The 24,339-nt window shown below is 43.3% G+C and overlaps 1 protein-coding gene across 1 annotated transcript in view; it reads left to right on the forward strand.

Annotated features, from left to right (window-relative positions):
• LOC132826113 (hexokinase-1-like) overlaps positions 1–24,339 on the forward strand; it is a 145,166-nt gene that overhangs the window by 29,578 nt on the left and 91,249 nt on the right. The window contains exons 3-8 of the mRNA XM_060841763.1: positions 3,756–3,904; positions 3,991–4,110; positions 7,205–7,300; positions 18,651–18,750; positions 18,843–19,026; positions 19,611–19,766. Coding sequence (XP_060697746.1) covers positions 3,756–3,904; positions 3,991–4,110; positions 7,205–7,300; positions 18,651–18,750; positions 18,843–19,026; positions 19,611–19,766 — 805 coding nt within the window. The remainder of the gene's footprint in view (positions 1–3,755; positions 3,905–3,990; positions 4,111–7,204; positions 7,301–18,650; positions 18,751–18,842; positions 19,027–19,610; positions 19,767–24,339) is intronic.

Consider the following 24,339-nt stretch of genomic DNA (forward strand, 5'->3'; position numbering starts at 1 on the left):
TCTCAGAGTACGAATTTGCTCATTAAAGACAGAGATGAGGAGGAATTTCTTCCCCCGGGGATAGTGAATCTGTGAAACTCTATACCGCAGAGAACTGTCAAATCTGGGTCATTAAGTGTATTCAAAATTAAGATGGACAGCTTTTAATCACTAAGGAAATGGAGGGTTATGGGAATAAAGCAAGAAAATGGATTTGAGGACTATCAGATCAGCTGTTGGATGGTGGAGCAGATGTAATGGGCTAAATTTCCTAAATCTCCTATGTCTTATGTTTAATGGTTTTATGGTCTTGAGAACTGGGGGAACTAAAAATCGATAAGTGTGAACTATTAGAAAGGCTGTTTGTATGTAATGTTGATAAATCACTAGGATCAGATAAGTTGCAGCCAAGGACATTGAGGGAAATAAAGATAGAAATTACAGAAGCTCTGGTAATATTCTCTCAATCCTGCTTCTATTCAAGCGTGGTCCCAGAGGACTAGAGTGATGTAACTAAAACAGTACAGCACAGGATCAGGCCCTTTGGCCCACCATCCTTGCTCATAAATGAATTCAGCTCAGTAGCTACAGGCCAATGTGTTCCTTTGTGACAGGGAAGATATGAAAAATGATAATTTGAGACAAAATTAAGTCACTTGTTTAAGTATATATTAACAAAGGAAAGCCAGTATACAGTTGTAGAGGTAAAATTGTATACTTCAATTTTAGTGAGGTAAAATTGCTTCAGCTTTTAGTGAGGTTCCAGAGATGGTTGATGAAGGCAGTGCAGTTGATGTGGTGTCCATGGATTTCCAAAAGGCATTTGATAAAGTGTCGTGTACCAAACTTATCAGCAAAATTCGAGTTGGTGAATCAAAGGGACCAGTAGTATGGATATAAAACTGGCTGAGTGCTGGAAACAGAGTAGTCATCAAATGTTTTTCAGACTAGAGTGGTGATTTCTACTGGTGATCCCCAGATCACAACTGGTATAAGGGCTTCAGATCTTTGAACACATTTGGTCACACTTCACTGGCTTCATGAACTGGAAAACAAGTCCTGCCCTTCTTAGAATCAGTACAAAAGGTAAAGATTTTATTAAAATATGCAAAATCCCCGATGTGTCTTCCTTTTTAGACTCAGGTTGACAGAAACTAAGTGTGGTGCTAGAAAAGCACAACCAGTCAGGCAGCATCAAGGAGCAGGAGAGTTGATGTTTTGAGCATAAGTTCTCCGTCAGGAATGAGGAGGAAAAGCTTATGCTCAAAACGTCGACTCTCCTGCTCCTCAGATACTGCCCAACCGACTGTGCTTTTCCAGCACCACACCTTTCAACCGATCTGCAGTCCTCACTTTCTCTTCAGGTTGACAGCAAACATGGACCAGGTTTCTGTACTTCACAAGAATTGCTATTTGTTACGAACTAATAGATTTTAGCTATTGGGAATGGGGCATGTAATGTACTGACATGGATAGAGAATGTTTACAGAGTCATAGAGATCAAAAATACAGAAAAAGGTCCTTCGGCCCATTGTGTCCGTGCTGGCAAATGCAACCACCTAACTATTCTAATCCCATTTTCCAGCATTTGGCTCAGAGCCTTTTAGCCCACATCCTGTGCAAATTAATATGTGGCTTAGGTAGTAATCCAAAGATTATTATATTTTAGGTTCCGCTTTTTAAATTTAGCTCCTAGCTATTATTACTCCTTTAGCAGAACCTCTGCCCTAGTTTTATCTATTACATGGACCATAACCACTGAATCTTTCCATTTCCACTCCAGTTCCTCCACAGGCCAAATGAGATATCCCGAACCCGAGCACCAGGTAAGCAATGCAACCTTCCAGACTCTTGATCTTGGCCACAGTGAAGAGTGTCTATGCCCCTAACTATACTATCCCCAATTACAATGACACTTCTCTCCCCCACTTATATAGCTGCCTGCATCACAGTGCTGCAGTGAGTCAGCTCATCCTCCCTGCAGTCCCCACTCCCATCCACGTAGTGAGCAAAACCCGTGAACCTGTTGGATAATGACAGGGGCTGAGGGTCCTGCAGCTCCACCTCATGGATCTCTCTACCTGCCTCACTCACAGCCACACCCTCCTGTTCCTGATCACTGGTCAAATTCAAGTTATTTAGTTTAAGGGGTGAGACTGTCTCCTGAAATACAACATCCAGGTAAATCTCCCCTTCCCTGATGTCTCACAATGTTTGAAGCTTAAGCTCCAGTTCATCGACTCTGAGCCAGAGATTCTCGAGCAACAAACATTTACTACAGACACTGGGAACCACAATGGGGTCCATCAGCTCCCACATCATGCAGGAGCAACACATTGCCCTACCCTCCAACCTTATTTTATTTAATTGGTTTTGAATTTTTTTTCATATTTATATATCTCTGCTTATTGTCTCAATGTTAACACAAGTTGTAAGCAATAATTTAACAAAGATTCAACTTAACATATTCAAATTTGGTAGACTCCCTATTAGCCAATCAAATTACAGCCTTCCTGTGGCATCATTTTTCAGCCCCCCCCCCAATTGAAACACGAGTCAGATTCCTTAAGGTAAGTTTTATATCACTTACCATCCCAGGCTGCTCTCTGGTTCACTCCCGCTCACCTCCATTTCAGAAGTGAGGAGGCACAGAGCAAGCAGTTCACAATTTAAAAAGTCTCTGACTATTGATTAACAGTAACAATTTACAACAACTTGCGAGGGAAAATAAACTGGCTTTCTTGAGGCTTTGGGTTTGTTTTGGGACAGAAGAACACAGCCTCTGTTTTCAGAGGATGGAAGAGTTCTGACCATGCTGTTCATACCACAAAACTGTTCAGTGACCTGGAGTCAAACATGTCATTGTTTGCAAGCAGAAGACATATGATAAGTGCTGGTAGCTTGCTTTTAAAAAGGGCAACAGAACTTTTCCATAATTCTTGGTTTAAAAAAAGTTCTTTTTCCCATTTCTGGCCACAATCAAGAATATAGAAAAATAGAAATGTATAAATAGTAATCAACCAGGCATTGGTACATGGGCCACAATTTCCAAATTTGGGACTAACTTGTCATGTTGAAGTCTTGTGAACTGTGAGGATAATATTGAACTTCAAAAGGACACAGAGTCACTGGAATGGATAAATTTCATGTATAGAAATGTGAGGTAAATTACTTTGGTTAAAAGAATGTGGTAAAGTAATTTAAAACAAAAGGTACAATTCCAAAATTGTTGTAGAAGCACAAGGATATACACAAATAAAATGTGTTCTAATGATTTGTTGTGGTACGGTAGGTCAATAAAGCATCTGAGATCCTTTGATTTTTAAACAGATATATACAGTATAAATCTTGGGAGGTTATAGTGAACCTTCATAAAACACTACATCCACCTCAGCTAAATTTTGGGGACACTTTAGGAAAGATGTGTGAAGACATTAGAGAGGGTGCCAAAACAATAGTTTCAGGACTGAGGAACTACAGTAAATTGAATGCATTAGGCTGTTCTCTTTGGAGAAGGTTGAACGTGGAGAGGCAGGACAGATATATTTGGTGGTGGAATCAGGCCAATAAATTTGGAATTTATGGATTATCAATGCAACCAATATGGCTGCACACCAGTCCTGTTAGACTTCAGGATGTAAGATATTAGGTCCAGGGGACTTTTTGATTTTCAGTCCTATTAACTTCTTCAATAATTTTTCTTTACTAATATAAATTATGTTCAGTCTATCCTTCTTAATTCTTTGCTAAATACCAGACTATACATCTTCTTTCAGAAAGAGGAGAGTTTTTAGCTTTGGATCTCGGAGGTTCCATTTTCCGTGTGTTAAGGGTGAAGGTGTCAGAAGATGGACGGCAAGTTGTCCACATATCCAGCGAGATCTATCCCATGACTGAAGATATGAAACATGAAAACTGTCAACGGGTAATTACATTCATTCAATGCTTATAACTACAGCAGATCCAGACTGAGAAATTCACACCACTCAATTTTACCATTTGTTTCCCCAGTTTTTTGATTACATCGCTGATTGCCTGGGAGATTTCATTGAGAAACAGAAACTAAAAGATAAAAAGCTTCCACTTGGCTTCACATTTTCCTTCCCTTGCAGACAGAGCAAACTGGATGAGGTGAGAGTGAACAGTGAGGAGGGGATTCAGTTTTTTTGGTCACTCCACAGCACCATGGGATGTGAGTAACGGTGATCAGTACAGCTCCTTGCTACACTGATGTCACAAAAGCATGGGGAAACCAGACTAGTCCCACTCCTAATCGCAAGCCATTGAGTCTAGTTCCTAGGTTTATCAGATGCCTCAATTTGACAGATCCAAAACCTTCACTGTCCCTTACACTGTCCACAATTAACATGGAGGCAACCAACTGCTTTGTCCAAAATATGTTAATGCTATGACAGAAAGTTCCATTCATAACTTGCTTTTAGTAATTGCCCCTAAAGTCAATAAATACTTCCTTTGTTGAATTGCAATGTATTTTACCCATACTCACTTAGACATTCTGCTTAGAGCAAACCTACTGTGATGTGCACAACTGGTGAAGGCCCTGCTTGTGCTACACAAAGCCTCTTCAATCCATCCTGGGGTCCAAGCACCTTCAAGACCCTGCCTTGCCATCACCATAGCATTTGGCCTTGAGCTGCTGAGGCACAATTTGCAGCCAGACACTCCAGCTAACCCGTAGTTAGGTGAATTTATGTCAGTTTCTTTATCCACTTGAGGTAATTTTGTTTTAACACCATGAAATTTGTTCTTGGTTATGTTGGTCTTTTGTCTTTTTGTCTTTTGATACTAACCCTCCTGAGGACTAGCTAAGTAATATCTGTAAGCCATTATAGCTCAGTCTCAATTCTGCTGCAGGATTTATTATTAATATGAGTTGTTCAAACTCATTTCGCGTGGGAACTTTCCAGTCAGCAGAGAGACAGTGTTTCGGTGTTTGACTGCATTAATGACAAGATCCAGTCAGTGATAGCCAGGGTCAGCAGCTACCCTTCACTGAGGAAGGTTATCCAGGCACATGTTCCATCCTCATAAAGCAGAACAAATCCAATTCAGTCAAATACAGTCCCATCCATCTCTTTCCATTATAAGTCAAGTAATGACATATTTAGTTGGCAGCAAGTATTGCAGCACTTACTCAGCAACAGCCCTATTCACCAACTCTCAGTTTAGTTTCTGAGAAAACCATTCACATCATTAAAATTTGATTTAAACTTAGGTTATGGAGACCAGAGAGGAAAATTGTGTTGAGGCCAAGATAAGATCAGCCATGATCATTTTAAATGGCAGAGCAGGTTCAAGGGGCTGAATGGTCTGCTCCTGCTTCTGGTTCTTAAATTCTAAACATGGATCAAAGGCTTGAGTTCTAGAGGTGAGGTAAGAATGACATCAAGGAGCCCTCGCAAAACTGAAATAAATGCCTATTGGAGGAAACTCTCCACTGGTTGGAGTCACACTTAATACGTAGTAAGATGGTTATGGTTGTTGGAGATCAGTCATCTCAGCTCCACAACACCTCTGCAGCAGTTCCTCAGGGTAGTGTCCTAGGCCCAACCATCTACAGCTGCTTCATCAATGACCTGCCCTCCATCATAAGGTCAGAAGTGGGATGTTTGCTGATGATTGCACAATGTTCCATACCATTCACAACTCCTCACATACTGAAGCAGTCCATGTTCAAATGCTTTGTCCACTATGACCCTTAGCTCCTTTATTAACCAACTATCTCTCCCTCAATCAGCCTTCATTATATTAAATGAGCCAGTCTCTAAGACGGTCTGGGAAAGAGAATTCCAAAGACTGACAAGACACTAATCAAAAACAAATTCTCATCTCAACCTTAAATGCGACAGCCCTCATTGTTAAACTGTGCCCCCACCAGAGGAAACATCCTCTCCACATCCATCCTGTCGATTCCATTCAGAATCTTACCTGTTTCATCAAGGCCACATCACATTCTTCTAAATATCAACGAATATTGGTCCAACCTGCTTAAGCTTTCCTTATCCCTCAAAAATGTTTGAACTGCTTTCAATGTAACCCCGTCCCACTTTATGTATGAAACTAAAACTGTACGCAATACTCCAATACAATCTCGCCAATATACGTTACAACAAGACTTATTCTATACTCCATTTTCCTTTTCCACAAAGATTGCTTTCCTAAACACTTGCTGAGACTGCATGCTAATATTTTTGGATTCATGCATCAGGACACCCAGATCTCTATTTAAATTTCTCTATTTAAATCATTTGCACTATGCTACTTTTCTGTTCTACCTACCAAGTGAAGAAATACTTGCTCTCCCATACTATACTCCATCTGCCAAATGTTTGCCCACTCACTGCAGATACATAGGCGCACCAGCACCTGCAAATTCTTAAGTTGACCTTACCACCCGTGATTAACCCTCAATGTTATTTAATATCTGTGTCAGATCAAATAGGAAATAGAGATTGAAAGTTATATTGGCCAGGCCTGGGAAGATATTTTATACTTTAAGCAAAAAATCGCACTTAAAGAACCTAGTTCTGCGTGGTGACTCCGAGATTACACTGTGCCAGGGACCAGGGTTTGATTCCAGCCTAGGCTGACAGTCTGTCTGTGTGGAGTTTACACATTGTCTGAGGGTCTGCATGTGTTCCCTCCAGGTGCTCCAGTTTCTCCTACAGTCCAAAGGTTTGCGGGTTAGGTGAATTGGCCATGCTAAATTGTCCATAGAATCCAGGGATGTGCAGGCTAGGTGGATTAGTCATGGCAAATGTGGAGTTATAGGAATAAGGAGGAGTGGTGTGGGTGTGGGTGGAATGCTCTTTAGAGGGGTCAATGTGGATTAGATAGGTCAAATGTCTCTTTCCACACTGTAAGCTTTCGATGATTCTTTCTAAGTCTTTTTTAAGTTGGGAATTTTCATTGCTGGCACAGAGATGGATGAATATGTCCCTCATGGGCAATTTCAAGAAAACACTGAATACTGGGCAGTGCTGGCAAGCTGTTGTTGAAGAGCTCACCCAGAGGCAGCCAGGCTTCAGAAGTGTCTGTTAGCTGGGAGTTCCAGACAGCTGAATGAGATTGACAGATGACCTGACTATCCTTTGAGGAAAGGAAAGCAAACAAAGGATAAGGAGAGTAGATGCTGCTCATTAAAGCACACAAAAGGAGTGATGAAAATGTTCTATTTCTTACATCTGATCATTTTCCTATGCAGGGTATTCTTATCTCATGGAGTAAAGGATTCTTTGTTAAAGGAGTACAAGGATTAGATGTTGTCACTTTGTTACGTGAAGCAATTTCAAGACGTGGGGTAAGTTTAACTTAAGTTTAAATATGTTTTACTTTTATGAAATCTATCTGCAGATCAGCCATATAGTCTGAGTGTGGACGGCAGGCCTAACAGACATTCTTACATTTATTTCGATATATCAGGCTCCGTTCTCAAGTAAGATTCCACTTTCCTGAGGAACCAGTTTTATATTTGCTGAGCGGACAATGGGTAAATTCGAAGTAAATAAAGAGGGAGTGAAGTGAGCTAAAAAAAGCTTGTACTGACAGATCCTGACTTATAGCAGAATCTGAAAGATCCTTCTACTGCCCACTATGCAACCCAGTGTCCAACCCATCCAATTCCTTGCCTACTACTGCCAATACCATTCACTGCCCAACCAATTCCCCTCTCAACCCGTACACACTCATCTTCCACAGTAGCTCAATACCTTCACAGACAAACCACCTTCACTGTAGTACAAACTGCAGTGATAATAATATTGTATTAAGAGGCATTCTTCTGACAATGTATATAACAAGGATGAGAGCAGATAAAGTAGGCTTTGGCCCTTAAATGATGAGACTGCAACAAGGACATGGCAGAGAATTACAACTATTTAGTATCTGCTTTCGCAGTAAAAGACACAGAAAAATCTCTAAAATTAGGAAAAAAAGACAATTCATGACCATTTCAGAAAAGGTAAGAATGGGACTATGGACTGACAGGCCACTCAAGATGGCCAACATTATCGGTCCTTAAGGCAAGTGTCTGTAGAGACAGTGGATGTATTTATTATAACCCGAAATTCTGTTGATTCTGAAAAGGTACTAGTGGACTGGAAAACTGCAGACATGAAATGCATTTCAAGAAAAGAGGCACGCAGATTTAGGAAACAATTTGAGCGAGTGCTGGAATCCATTGGTCAGGAGGTGGTGATAAGTGGTGATAGGCTATTTAGGAAATCACAATTCAATTAGCAATGTTTTGAGGGACAGTGGTAGTGCCTTTACCTCTGGGCCATTGGGCCTGGGTTCCAATCCAGAGGAGTGTAAAACACAGAATATACAATATAGAACAGCACAGCACATTTCAGATCCTTCGGCCCTTGATGATGTGCCAATCTTTCATCCTACTCTAAGATCAAACTAACCAACATAACCGTTATATTACTATCATCTATGTGCTGATCTAAGAGTCCCTTAAATGTCTCTACTACCACTGCTGGCAGTGCATTCTATGCACTTACCACTCTCTGTGTAAAGAACTGACCTCTGACATCTTCCCTTAACCTTTCTCCAATCACCTTAAAATTTGTTCCCACACGACAGAAATTTCCACCCTGGGAGAAAGTCTATGGTTATCCACTCTATCAATGCTTTTCATCATCTTGTATACCTCCATCAAGTCACCTCTCATCCTTCTTCACTGCAATGAGAAAAGCCCTAGCTCTCTCAACTTTACATCATAAGACATGCCCTCCAGTCCACGCAGCATCCTGGTAAATCTCATCTGCACCCTCTCTAAAGCTTCCACATCCTTCTTGTAATGAGGTGACCTGAAGTGAGCACAACATTACAAGTGTGGTCTAACCAGGGCTTCATAAAGCTGCTGCATAATCTCATGGCTCTTAAACTCATTCCACCTGCTAATGAAAGCCAACTCACCTTACTAACAATCCTATCAACTTGGGTGACACTTTGAGGGATCTTATGGACATGGAGCCAAAGATTCCTCTGTTCCTCTACACTGCCAAGAATTCTGCTTTTAACCCTGTAATCTGCATTCAAATTTGACCTTCCAAAATTAATCATTTCATACTTTTCCAAATGAACTCCATCTGTCACTTATCAGCCCAGCTCTGCAGCCTGTCAATGTACAGTGGGCAGCATGGTGGCACAGTGGTTAGCACTGCTACCTCACAGCGCCAGAGACCCGGGTTCAATTCCCGCCTCAGGCAACTGGCTGTGTGGAGTTTGCACATTCTCCCCGTGTCTGCCTGGGTTTCCTCCGGGTGCTCCGGTTTCCTCCCACAGTCCATAGATGTGCGGGTCAGGTGAATTGGCCATGCAAAATTCCCGTAGTGTTAGGTAAGGAGTAAATGTACGGGTATGGGTGGGTTGCACTTCGGCGGGTCGGTGTGGACTTGTTGGGCCGAAGGGCCTGTTTCCACACTGTAAGTAATCTAATCTAATCTAATCTAAACAGTAGGAACTTACAACAGCCCTCCACACTATCCATAACTCCACCAAAATTTGTGTCATCAGCAAACTTACAAACCCACCCTTCTACTTCCTCATCCAAGTCATTTACAAAATCATAAAGAGCATTGGTCCCAGAACACCACTGGTCACTGAGCTCTAGGCTGAATACTTTCCATCTAGTACCACCTAGTATTCTTTGGGCCAGCCAATTCTGTACCCAGACAGCCAAATTTCACTGTATCCTATGCCTCCTTACTTTCTGAATGAGCCTACCATGGGGAACCTTATCTAACACCTTGCTAAAATCCTTATACACCACACCCACTGCTCTACCTTCATCAATATGTATTGTCACATCCTCGAAGAATTCAATAAGGCTTGTAAGGCATGAACTTCCCTTCACAAAACCATGCTGACTATCTCCAATCAAACTATGCTTTTCCAAATAATCATAAATCCTGTCTGTCAGAATCCACTCCAATAATTTTCCTCCCACCAATGTAAGATTGACTGGTCTGTAATTCCCAGGATTATCCCTATTTCCTTTTTTGAACAGGGGAATAACATTTGCCACTGTCCAATCATCTAAAACTACCCCAATGGACAGTGAGGATGCAAAGATTATCGCCAAAGATGCAGCAATCTCTTCCCTTGCTTCCTGCAGTAATCTTGGCTGTATCCCATCTGGCCCAGGGGACTTATCTATCTTTATGTTTTTCAAAATTTCCGGCACATCGTCCTTCTTAGCATCAACCTGTTCGAGTATATCAGCCTGTTTCACATTGTCTTCATAAACGGCAAGGTCCTCTCAATAGCAAATACTTCCCCAAACAGTCTGCTCCTTTCTCTCTCCATGACTATAGCAGTGGTCATAGAGTCACAGAGTCATAGAGATATACAGCATGGAAACAGACCCTTCATTCCAAACCGTCCATGCTGACCAGATATCCCAACCCAATCTATTCCCACCTGACAGCACCCGCCCCATATCCCTCCAAACCCTTTCTATTCATCTACCCATCCAAATGCCTCTTAAATGTTGCAATTGTACCAGCCTCCACCACTTCCTTTGGCAGCTCATTCCATACCTGTACCACCCTCTGTGTGAAAAAGTTGCCCCTTAGGTCTCTTTTATATCTTTCCCCTTTCACCCTAAACCTATGCCCTCTAGTTCAGGACTTCCGACCCCAGGGAAAAGACTTTGTCCATTTATCCTATCCATGCCCCTCATAATTTTGTAAACCTCTATAAGGTCTCCCTCGGCCTCCGAAGCTCCAGGGAAAACAGCCCCAGGCTGTTCAGCCTCTCCCTGTAGCTCAGATCCTCCAACCTGGCAACATCCTTGTAAATCTTTTCTGAACCCTTTCAAGTTTCGCAACATCTTTCCGATAGGAAGGAGACCAGAATTGCACGCAATATTCCAACAGTGGCCTAACCAATGTCCTGTACAACTCGCAACATGACTTCCCAACTCCTGAACTCAATATTCTGACCAATAAAGGAAAGCATATGCTTTCTTCACCATCCTATCAACCTGCAACTCCACTTTCAAGGAGCTATGAACCTGTACTCCAAGGTCTCTTTGTTCAGCAACACTCCCTAGGACCTTACCATTAAGTGTATAAGTCCTGCTAAGATTTGCTTTCCCAAAATACAGTACCTCGCATTTATCTGAATTAAACTCCATCTGCCACTTCTCAGCCCATTGGCCCATCTGATCCAGATCCTGTTGTAATCTGAGGTAACCCTCTTCGCTGTCCACTACACCTCCAATTTTGGTGTCATCTGCAGACTTATTAACTGTACCTCTTATGCTCGCATTCAAATCATTTATGTAAATGACAAAAAATATAGGGCCCAACACCAATCCTTGTGGCACTCCACTGGTCACAGGCATCCAGTCTGATAACAACCCTCCACCACCACCACCATCACCCTCTGTGTTCTACCTTTGAGCCAGTTCTGTATCCAAATGGCTAGTTTTCCCTGTATTCCATGAGATCTAACCTTGCTAATCAGTCTCCCATGAGGAACCTTGTCGAATCCCTTACTGAAGTCCATATAGATCACATCTACTGCCCTGCCCTCATCAATCTTCTTTGTTACTTCTTCAAAAAACTCAATCAAGTTTGTGAGACATGATTTTCCATGCACAAAGCCATGTTGACTATCCCTAATCAGTCCTTGCCTTTCCAAATATATGTACAGCCTGTCCCTCAGGATTCTCTCCAACAACTTGCCCATCACCAAGGTCAGGCTCACCGGTCTATAGTTCCCTGGCTTGTCTTTACCGCCCTTCTTAAACAGTGGCACCAAGTTTGCCAACCTCCAGTCTTCCGGCACCTCACCTGTGACTATCGATGATACAAATATCTCAGCAAAAGGCCCAGCAATCACTTCTCTAGCTTTCCAAAGAGTTCTTGGGTACACCTGATCAGTTCCTGGGTGTTTATCCACTTTTAACCATGTCAAGACATCCAGCACTCCTCCTCTTTAATCTGGACATTTTGCAAGATGTCACCATTATTTCCCTATAGTCTATGTCTTCCATATCCTTTTCCACAGTAAATACTGATGCAAAATATTCATTTAGTATCTCCCCCATTTTCTATGGCTCCACACAAAGGCCATCTTGCTGATCTTTGAGGACCCCTATTCTCTCCCTAGTTACCTTTTTGTCCTTAATATATTTGTAAAAACCCTTTGGATTCTCCATAATTCTATTTGCCAAAGCTATCTCATGTCCCCGTTTTGCCTTCCTGATTTCCCTCTTAAGTATACTCCTACTTTCTTTATACTCTTCTAAGGATTCACTCGATCTATCCTGTCTATATCTGACATATGCTTCCTTCTTTTTCTTAACCAACCCTCAATTTCTTTAGTCATCCAGCATTCCCTATACCTACCAGCCTTCCCTTTCACCCTGACAGGGATATACTTTCTCTGGATTCTTGTTATCTCACTTCTGAAGGCTTCCCATTTTCCAGCCATCCCTTTACCTGTGAACATCTGCCTCCAATCAGCTATTGAAAGTTCTTGCCTAATACCGCCAAAATTGGCCTTTCTCCAATTTAGGTCATGGAGTTGTGATCTTTATCACCAAAATGCTCCCCCACCAAGAGATCTGACACTTGGCCTGGTTCATTGCCAAGCACTAAATCCAGTATCGCCTCCCCTCTAGTCAGCCTATCTACATATTGAGTCAGGAATCCTTCCTGGACACATCTGACAAAAACTGCTCCATCCAAACAATTTGCACTAAGAAAATTCCAATCAATATTATGGAAGTTGGAGAGCTGAAAGTGTGTTGCTGGAAAAGCGCAGCAGGTCAGGTAGCATCCAAGGAACAGGAGATTCAACGTTTCAGGCATAAGCCCTTCATCAAGAGCCCATGAAAACAACCCTATTACTTCAGCACCTTTCCAAATCTGCTCCTCTGTGTCTCTGATGATTTTGGGGGGGGGGAGGTGAGGTGGTGGTGGGTGGGCGAGGGGGGGTCGCAGTGTCAATAGAAATCTCCCATTAACGTGACTGCTCCTTTCCTGTTCCTGACTTCCACCCATAACCTTCCTGAACTCCCTCCCTTCCTGCAGCTGTGATACTATTCCTGATTAGCAATGCCACTGCCCTACATTTTTACCTCCCTCCTTATTCCCTTTGAAACATCTAAATCCCGGAACATCCAACAACCTTTCCTTCCCCTGTGATGTCGTAGCTCCAAATACTGATCCATGCTGTGAGTTTATCACCTTCGTTCCTGACACTTCTTGCATTAAAATAGACACACATCAATCCATCACACTGACTGCAACTTTGCTCTATCAACTATCTATTCTTCCACCCAGACTCTCTGCATGCTGCATCTGCCCGTTCACCAGCCACCCCATTCTCTGATCCGTAGCTCTGGTTCCCATCCCCTGCCAAACTAGTTTAAACACTCCTGAAGAGCAAACCTCCTGTACAGGTCCCACCTTCCTCAGGAGGTATCCCAATGATCCATATATCTGAAGCCCTCCCTCCTACACCAGTTCTGCAGCCACATGTTCAGCTGCACTTGCTCTTTGTCCCTCACCTTACTAGCCCGTGGCACCAGTAGCAATCCTGAGATTACTTCTCTGCTCGTTCTGCGTTTTAGCTTCCAACCTAACTCCATATATTCACTTTTCAGGTCCTCATCCATTGTGTAGCTATGTCATTGATACCGATGTGTACCACAACTTCTGGCTGCTCTCCATCCCCCTTAAGAATCCTGTGGACTCAATCTGAGATTCAATCCCTGACCCTGGCACCCGGGAGGCAACATACTATTTGGGAGTCTCGTTCACGATCACAGAATCTCCTGTCTGTTCCTCTAACCATTGAATCTCCAATCACTATCACTTTCCTATTCTCCCCCTTTCCCTTCTGAGCCACAGAGCCGAGCTCAGTGCCTGAGACCTGGCTGCTGTGGCTTTCCCCTGGCCCAACCGTATCCAAAAGCCCAACTTTGGCCTGACCCAACAGTATCCAAAGCGAACTACTCATTATTGAAGGAATGGCCCCACGGCACTGACTGACTATTCCCCTTCTAATGGTCACCCAGCCACCTTTTTCCTGTAACTTAGGTGTGACTACCTCCCTCTAACTCCTCTCTATCACCCCCTCAGCCTCCTGGAAGATCATCCAGCACCAGTTCCATTTCCCTAATGCGGCCTGTGAGAAGCTGGAGTTGAGTGCACTTCTCGTAGGTGAAGTCAGCAGGGACACCAGTGGTGCCCCTTACCTCCCACATTCTGCAAGAGGAACATGTAACTGCCCTAGCCTCCAACCGCTCTGCTCTAACTTGCCAAAAGAGATTTTAAAAATCCTTACCTTACCAACCCTCCACACAGTATCTTTTTTTTAGTTGGAGGAAGAGAATAGATGGGAGACACTACAAAAGTAGTGTCTTGGGTTTAGCCACAGTCCAAATGTATCAGTTCATTTGCCCAGCAGTCCCCATGTCCATTTCCACTCCTGTTCAGCCTTCACTCTGCTGATTCACAATTCATATTCTAATTTAACTTCCCAGCTGCCTCCTGGCTCACCCTCCCTTGACTCCCACTGCTGAAGAGATTGTCTGTATTTTACATCAATCAGGCAGACCAGCATGATTGTATGAAAGATAAATTTGGTTTGATGGATTAATAGAGTTCCTTGGGGGTCAACTTGCAGAACGGTAAAAAGGAAACAGTAAATGTAATTTCCAAAAGACATTTGATAAAATGCCACAACTAGATGCTCGTGGTGTTAGGGATGAGATATAAGCATGGAGAGAGGATAGGCTAATGAATACAACTCAGGGGGCTGGGATAGATGGGCCTCTTTCAGGCTAACAGTTTGTAACCTGTGAAGTGCCACAGGATAGTGCATGGGCCACAATGATATACAATCTATCAACGGCTGGATAGTTGGGCAAAAACTTGGCAGATGGAGTATTGTGTGGGAAAATCAATGTGAGCATGTCCACTTTGGTAAGAAGAATAAAGAGCCTGAAAGTTCTGAAAGGACTGGTGTCAGTGCTCCATGAATTGAAACTCCTATTAAACTTTGAATTTTTGCCCATGATTCAAGTAGTAATCTAAAGATTATTACATTGGAGGTTCTGTGTTTTGATTTAGCTCCTAACTGTTCAAAGTCTTTCAGCAGAAGTTCCTTTCTAGTGCTATCAATGCCTTTGCTATCAACATGTCTGCCAATAACTAAATCCTTCCCCTCCCAATGCAAGTTCCTCTCCAGGCAAGAGGAGTTATCCCAGACCTTAGCACCGTCTAGATAACACAGCCTTCAGGACATGCTTGCAACTACATGGGTAGTATCTATCCTACTAATTATATCGCCCTCTACCATCACTACCTTTCTATTCTCTTCCCCCAACCTTAATTGGCTTCCTGTACCATGATGCCATTGTCAGTTTGCTGTGGGTCTCACTCTTGTCTTTCCAGGCTACAGACACTAAAGTGCAAAGAGTTTTAATGATATGTGCAAAAGTCGCCTAAGTACCTATTCCATTTCCCCAAGGTCTCTAAATGGATATCTTGTAGATCACAATCTAGCTATTTTTATGCTTCCAAATTCTACCTGAAATATCATGTTCAAAAACATTAATCTCAGTAGTTTAATTACTATCAATATTAATTTCACACAGTTGAGTATCATCTGAAAGAATGAAGACCAATACAAAGTTATTATACTTCACTGGGGTAGTGTGCTGAAATCAAACCCTGCTAATTCCTGGAATCATCTCAAAAGTGAATAATTTTACAAAGCATACAGAGTTCCTCCATCAACTACCTTTAAAAGACAAGTTGACAGAAAGCATGGACTAGGTTTTAGTACTTAACAAGAAACATTGCTATTTATTACAGATAAATATATTTAACGGACAATTGTAAGCCACATTGAAATCTACTACTTAAAACTCTAATCCACTTACAAATTCCTCACCTCCACATGCACATATCAGCATGCAGACAAAATAACATGGGAGTCAAGGATGAAGGGGAAGACTGGAAAAACAGTCAGTTGAGTGATCCCTGTCTACAGAAACTTTCATTAGATTAGATTCCCTACAGTGTGGAATCAGGTCCTTCGGCCCAACTAGTCCACACCGATCCTCCAAGGAGTAACCCACCCAGATCCATTTCCCTCTGACTAAGGCACCTAGCACTGTGGGCAATGTAGCATGGTCAATTTACCTAGCCTGCACGTCCTTGGATGATGGGAGGAAACTGGAGCAAACAGGGAGAATGTGCAAACTCCACACAGACAGTCTGCCCGAGGCTGGAATTGAACCCGGGATCTTAGTGCTGTGAGGCAGCAGTGATAACCACTGAGCCACTGTGCCACCCCACTTTGAGACAATCCTTTTACTGATTAGAATCTTGTTTCTTGGTCATGCTTCTCCAAGTACTTTCAGTTCACATTTTTACTTTTCTTTCACCTCATTTTATAACACACCTCTGGAGCAGGTGGGATTTAAACCTGGGTCTCCCAGTGCAGGATAGGGGCACAAACACTGCTACACACTTATAAGAGTCTTGCATTATTAATTAAAAGTCATGGCTTACTGTAATTGATAGGGAAGTTGGCTATCTTCAGTTTTGAGATTTTTTTAATGCTAAGGAAAAAGCTTCTTCCCTTCTGGAGGTCTGATGATTTCTAACCTGAACGTTCACACACAAAAACTGTTCAATAACCTGGCAAGCAATCACATTTCTTGGCAGGCAGGAGGCCGTAGTCATTGATAACTGGTCACCAGGTTAGACAGCTCAATCAGCTGCTTGTTGCTGTCCAAATCTCCCTTCATGCCCAGCCCCCTGGCTCCAGTTTGTAACTAGGCTTCCCTATTGCTTGTACCAACTGTTTAAACAATGATTACAATGAGTGTTATGTAATTTGCTTTTAAAAAGTGCAAAATCCTTGGCTTTTAGACTAATACTTTTCCCATTGTAGTCTACTGTCCACTGCTAAGGATGGGATGAGCCAAAGGATTTTTCTCTGTGCTACAAAACCTCTATGACTCTTTAAGTCTGAGGTTATACATTTGGGGAGGACTAAAGTCAAGGAATGCACAATAAATGGGAGGGAAATAAGAGAAGTAGAGGAAGTGAGAGACTTTTGGTATGTGTGTCCATATGTACCTGAAGGTGATAGTACAGATAGTGAAGGTAGTAAAGAAGGGATATAAGACAATTTTTTTCAATGGGTGAGATATTGAATACAAGAGCATAAATGTAATAAACAAAATATGTTAGGTTACAGTTGGGACTTTGTGTACAATTCTGCCCACCACATCACGAGAAGGACATCATCAACTTAGAGAGACAACAGAGGATATAAAAATGTTCATAGAGCTTGAAAATTGTGATTCCAAGGAAAAATTGGATAGACTAATGTTGTTTTTTTGTAGTTCGGAGAAGACTCAAGGGTGACTTTAACTGAGGTACACACTGAGCGGCACAGTAGCTCAGTGGTTAGTACTGCTACCTCACAGTGCCAGGCACCTGGATTCGATTCCAGCCTCGGGTGACTGTTTGTGTGAAGTTTGCACATTCTCCCCATGTCTGCGAGGGTTTCCTCTGGGTGCTCTGGTTTCCCCCCACAGTCCAAAGATGTGCAGGTTAATTGAATTGGTCAAGCTAAATTGCCCATAGTGTTCAGGGATATGTAGGTTGGGTGCATTAGTCAGGGGAAATGTAGAGTAATAGGGTAGAGGAATGGATGTGGGTGGGGTACCTTCACAGGGTCGGTGTGGACTTGTTGGGCCAAATGGCCTATTTCCACACAGTGGGGATTCCATGGTTCTATGAAAATGATGAGGGGCTTGCATAGAGATAGAAGAATTAGTCATGAGGAAAAATATTTTCACCCAGAGGGTAGTGGTGTCTGTCCAGTTTGGTGGTTGAGGCAAAACCCACAATTCATTAAAAAGGACCTTGGACATGCCCCCGAACCATTGCAAGGCTTTGGACCAGGTCCTGTTAGAATGGGCAATTAGTTTATTCAGCTGGCACTGGCATGATGAGCTGAATGCCTTTTTCATGCGCTGTAACTTTTCATGGCTCCATCTAACATTTTGAGCCTTTTCCATGAGGTATTTGCTGGGAAGTGATCTTTGGGAGTTTTACTCTGTATCTAATCCCTTTTGTTTGATAGAGACACTGTAGATGGGGTTTTAGTCTGTGTCTAAATCATGCTATACCTGCTCTGTGAGTGTTTGATGGAACAGTGTAGAGGGTGCAGATTCTATATCTCACCCCATGCTGTACTTGTGCTGGGAATATGTGATTGGAACAGTGTACTGCAAACTTTATTCCGTATCTCACCATATGTTGTACTTGCCCTAGAAGTGTTTGGTCAAGCCAAGAAGAAGGAGTTTCACTCTAGTCCATATCTTTTGTTCTATTTGTCCTGGGAATGTCAAATGGCAATGGCGTGCAGAGAGCTTTACTCTGTATCTATCACCACATTCTACCTTCTCTGAATAGTTTGATGAATTAGTCTAATAATGAATGGAGAAGGTACATGTATTCCACATCCACCACTCACATAGCATAATTTTTACACATTCCTGCTGCTATTTCTTACACTATTGCAATAAAGTTGTTGTGGAAAGTGGAATCCCACACAGTTTTGTCAATTTGCTGAAAATTGTATTGTTTTACTAGGATTATGAAGTGGATGTGCTGTCTATAGTGAATGATACCGTGGGAACCATGATGACATGTGCATTTGACGACCCATACTGTGAGATTGGCGTTGTTATTGGTAATAAGGAATTTGCACTCACAATTTGGTTTTTAAACATTTCCTTTCACATATGAGATCAAACTGTTAAATCAGCAATCTGCTATCTTCAGGAACTGGCACGAATGCTTGTTACATGGAGGAATTGAGACACATCCAACTGGTGGAAGGTGATGAAGGACGAATGTGCATCAACACAGAATGGGGAGGATTCGGAGATGATGGCTTTTTGGATGATATCAGGACTGTATTTGACAGGGAAGTGGATGATGGCTCCATCAATCCAGGGAAACAGTTGTGAGTTAACACTGAATCTTCCTTTAACTCATTCTTCCATCAAGTTGCTGCTTTCCTGACTTCTGAAGTTACTTCCTGATGTTACTATGACCTTCCCTTAAGGTCCTGTTCTTAATCTCTATGAATCCTCAATACAATTAAAAATAGAAAATGAGGTAATGTTCTGGTTCCTGTAGCTATTCATTGGCTGCAATTTAATGAGGTGTCTGCGTGGATTGAGCCCAAACTAGCTCACCTTGACTATAAGCCTTGTTTGAAACACTGACATTCACTCCCTTGTCTTACATCTGAAAAGTGACCTCTTAGGCAAAGTTAGCCTTATGACATCAGTTGATCCACTGACACCCTATTGATCTACTGACACCTGCTAGTTTACTGACACCTGCTAGTTTACTGACACCTGTTAGTTTACTGACACCATTGGCTCACTGTAACTCATTAATCCATTCATACTTTGATTCACTGGCACCCATTGATCCACTGGAAAACCATTCGGCTTTGTGCAAAAACAGGAAGAGACAAAATGCTCAAAGCATTTATTTTTCTGAAAGCAACTGAAATCACATTTCCTTGTTGTCTTTCAGGTTTGAGAAAATGGTGTCTGCAATGTATTTGGGAGAACTTGTGAGGATTATTTTAGTCCGAATAATTCAAAATGGCATGCTGTTCAAAGGAAAGACTTCATCTAAGCTCCTCACCAAAGGATCTATTGATATTGAAGATATTATTGCTATAGAGAAGTAAGCATAGAGATCAAATGTATACAACTGCCTGCTTCTCTTCCATGGTTACATTTGTGTATGTACTTGGGAAGGGAACTTGCGCTGTCGATCAGATCACTCTGATATCAGCAACCATCACAGACACTGATTTGCATAATCAGCAGCCCTCTCAAAATGAGATTTTAATTTCCTTTTTGATTCAATATTTTACAGTGCCCCTTAGGGGTTGTCAGTTCTAATCTCGTTAGTTTGGTCCATTGTTTTATTTACAATGGTTGAGGTAACAATCAGAACTGAAGCAGAACCGAGATCAAACAGCATTCAAACTGGCACATTACTGAAGAGGGGTCAGTGAGGGAGACTGGCTAGTGAGGAAGGATGTATAATGACGGAGGACACTGAAGGGGTATACAGGACAGGGAGAGAGACTGAATGGGGAGAGAGATCAGGCAGTGAGGAAGATGGAATGGGAAGGAAAAGAGGACATTAAGAGGGTTAGGTGATGATGAGGGATTAAGAACAGGGGAAGAAAGCACAGTGAGGAAGATGGGGCAGGGAGGGGAATAGCACAGTGTGGGAGAGGCCACACTGAGGGACAGGGCAGATGGAGGGGGAGGAAAGGGAGTACAATGATAGGGCTGGGACAATATGGAAGAGGAGTCAGTGTAGGGAAGGAGTTAGTGTGGGGGGGGCGGGAGCAGGAGGCAGTACAGAGCACAGGTTGAGCATGGGAGTATTTATAAAGTCGTCTCCTCCTGTTAGTTGTTTAATTGTCCACAGCATTTTATGAATGGATGCAGCAGGACTGCAGAGCTGAAATCTAATCTGTGGGTTATGGGCCCACTTAGCTCTGTCTATTATATGCTGCTTCTATTGAGATGAGGGCCACTGCGTGGTAATGTTTATCTTGCTCATGTTTATCCTGATCCCATGAGAGTTCATGTGATCTAAAATCAAAGTTGGTAACTCCAAAGTAACTCCTTCCTGATTATATATCTTTGGTAGTGCTGCTGGAATTTTATATTCCTTGGGCTGATGATTGTGGTGTTCGGGGCATTAACTATAAGGTTTGAATCAGTGGAAATGGCTGATGATTGTTTATTTTTTGGGTTAGTTCTCCCAAATTTGGCAAGAGCTCCCAGACACGGGGGTGGCGGCACAGTGGCACAGTGGTTAGCACTGCTGTCTCACAGCGCCTGAGACCCGGGTTCATTTCCCGACTCAGGCTACTGACTGTGTGGAGTTTGCACGTTCTCCCCGTGTCTGCGTGGGTTTCCTCCGGGTGCTCCGGTTTCCTCCCACAGTGAATTGGCCATGCTAAATTGCCCGTGGTGTTAGGTAAGGGGTAAATGTAGAGGTATGGGCGGGTTGCGCTTCGGCGGGTCGGTGTGGACTTGTTGGGCCGAAGGGCCTGTTTCCACACTGTAAGTAATCTAATCTAAAACTCCGTTTTCTCCCACAATAGGAAGGAAAACTTCACAGGGTCATCAGAGTTGTGCTTGTCATTGTTATTTCCAATGCCTTGGTCAATGCCAGATGGTTCTATCTGAGTTATTCCTGTACTCACCTTAGGTTTTTCAGAACCAAATGTTTTTGTGTTCCTGGTCATCATGACATTTAATAAGGAGAGCAATACAGGATGTGGTTCAAGCTCTTGTTAAAAGCAGCCATGGCCTAGTTACAATTCAAAGGCCATAGCTTTAAGTTATCAGGGCAGCAATGTCAGTTTAGTGCCCATGAAGAAGGAATTTCACTCTGTTTGTTGTCCAACATCATCACAACACTAAAAGCAGTGTTGCTTTTCATCCATCCCATCGCTGTGTCCCTCCATGCAAACACCCCTCTCAAATTTCCTGCTTAAATTATTACATTTATCACTTTTCTCTGTCCACAGACCTGCTGAGCATTTCCAACATTTTATGATTTTAATTCAGATGTTCAGCAACTATCTTGTATTTGTACAAAATGGTAAAATATTCCTGCTGTCTTTTTCATGACAACACCAAGTTCTGAAGAAGAGTCAGTCACTCGACTTGAAATGTTAATTCTAGTTCTCTCTCCACAAACGCCACCAGATCTGCCAATCTGCCGAGCTCCTCCAGCCATTTCTGTTTTTGTCTATCAGCCTGTCCTCAGTGTCCAGGAACTGTTCATATTGGCTTTTCCCTGTAGTCATTGCCTGCTCAGGATTCCCCTGAATTGCTGTCACCCAATGTTCATGTTCAATAGCTGAAAGGCTATCTAGGGTTTGATTCAAATGCACCTCCTTGGCTTTAGTGGGTTCATTAGTCATTCTCAGATTTCTATATTCTTTCTGTTCATTTGAAAACCTGAATGCACCCGTGATTCTCTTCCTACTGCGGATCCAATGCCCTGTTGGAAAAGCCATGTCCAGCGATTGGATGATCAGGATAGGCTGTGACCCTCTCTGCAGTATACCAGCCTCTATCCCTCACTACTGTATGGTGATGTTAAAAATCACACAACACTAGGTTAGTCTAACAGGTTTATTTGGAAGTACTAGCTTTCAGAGCACTGCTCCTTCATCTAGTAACTAGATGAGATAACTAGTTACCTGATGAAGGAGTAGTGCTCTGAAAGCTAGTGATTCCAAATAAACCTGTTGGACTATAACCTGGTGTTTAGATTAGAATGGTGCTGGAAAAGCACAACAGGTCAGGCAGCATCTGAGGACCAGGAAAATGGATGTTTTGGGCAAAATCCTTCATCAGGAATGAGGCAGGGAGCCTCCGGGGTAGAGAGATAAATGGGAGGGGGATGGGGCTGGGGAGAAGGTAGCTAAGAGTACGATAGGTGGATGGAGGTGGGGATGAAAGTGAAAGGTCAGAGCAGAAGGTGGAGCGGATAGGTAGGAGGGAAGATTGGCAGGTAGGACAGGTCATGAGGATGGTGCTGAGCTAGCAGGTTGGAACTGGGGTAAGGAGTGGGGAGGGGAAATGAGGAAAATTGTGAAGTCCACATTGATGCCCTGGGGTTGACGTGTTCTGAGGCAGAAGATGAGGCGTTCTTCCTCCAGGCATCGGGTGGTGAGGGAGTGGCGGTGGAGGAGACCCAGGACCTGTACGTCCTCGCAGAGTAGGAGGGGGAGTTGAAATATTGGGCCATGGAGCGGTGGGGTTGATTGGTGTGGGTGTCCCGGAGATGTACCCTAAAGCGGTAGGGGAGACCGCATCGGGAGCAACGGATACAATAAATGATATTGGTGGATGTGCAGGTGAAATGTGGAAGGCTCCTTTAGGGTCTTGGATGGTGGTGAGGGAGGAGGTGTGGGCGCAGGTTTTGCAATTCCTGTGGTGGCAGGGGAAGGTGCCAGGACAGGAGGGTGGGTCGTAGGGGGGCGTGGACCTGACCAGGTAGTCTTGGAGGGAACGGTCTTTGCGAAAAGGGGTTGGAAGGGAAATATATTCTTGGTGGTGGGGTCTGTTTGCAGGTGGCAGAAATGTCACAGATGATGCAGTTTATGCAGAGGTTGGTGGGGTGGAAAGTGAAGACCAGAGAGGTTCTGTCCTTGTTGCTATTGAAGGGGTGGGGTTTGAGGGCAGAGGTGTGGACGTAGATGAGATGCGGTAGTGGGCATCTTCAACCTTGTGAGAAGGGAAATTGTGATCTCTAAAGAAGGAAGCCATCTGGTTTGTTCTGTGGTGGAACTGGTCCTCCTAGGAGCAGATACGGTGGAGGTGGAGGAATTGGGAATACGGGATGGCATTTTTGCAGGAAGCAGGGTGGGAAGAGGTGTAATTCAGGTAGCTATGGGAGTTGGTTGGTTTGTAAAAAATGTCAGTGTCAAGTCGGTCGTCATTAATGGAGATGGAGAGGTCCAGGAAGGGGAGGAAGGTGTCAGAGATGGTCCAGGTGAATTTAAGGGTGGGGTGGAATGTGTTGGTGAAGTTGATGAAGCACGAGGTGGCGCCAATGGAGTAATCAATGTAGCGGAGGAAGAGGTGGGGAGTGGTGCCAGTGTAACTACAGAAGATGGACTGTTCTACGTAGCCAACAAAGAGACAGGCATAGCTGGGGCCCATGTGAGTGCCCATGGCTACCCCTTTCATCTGGAGAAAGTGGGAGGATTCGAAGGAGAAATTGTTAAGCGTGAGGACCAGTTCAGCCAAACAAATGAGAGTGTCAGTGGAAGGGTACTGTTGGGGACATCGGGAGAGGAAGAACTCATCTCCACCTACCTCAATGCTGTCCTATACCCCCCCTAGTCCAGGAACTCCCCACATACTTTCGAGACACCACCCACGCCCTCCACCTCCTCCAACACTTCCGTTTCCCCTGCCCCCAAAGCCTCATCTTCACAATGGACATCCAATCCCTCTACACCTCCATCCACCATGACCAGGGCCTCCAAGCCCTCCATTTTTTTCCTCTCCCGCCATCCCCAACAGTAACCTTCCACCGACACTCTCGTTCATTTGGCTCATCTGGTCCTCACCCATAACAATTTGTCCTTCAAATTCTCCCACTTCCTCTAGATGAAAGGGGTAGCCGTGCGCACCCCGCATGGGCCCCAGCTATGCATGTGTCTTTGTCAGATACGTAGAACAGTCCATCTTCCGTAGTTACACTG

The sequence above is a fragment of the Hemiscyllium ocellatum genome, chromosome 22 (genome assembly GCF_020745735.1).
Source record: "Hemiscyllium ocellatum isolate sHemOce1 chromosome 22, sHemOce1.pat.X.cur, whole genome shotgun sequence".
Lineage (NCBI taxonomy): Eukaryota > Metazoa > Chordata > Chondrichthyes > Orectolobiformes > Hemiscylliidae > Hemiscyllium > Hemiscyllium ocellatum.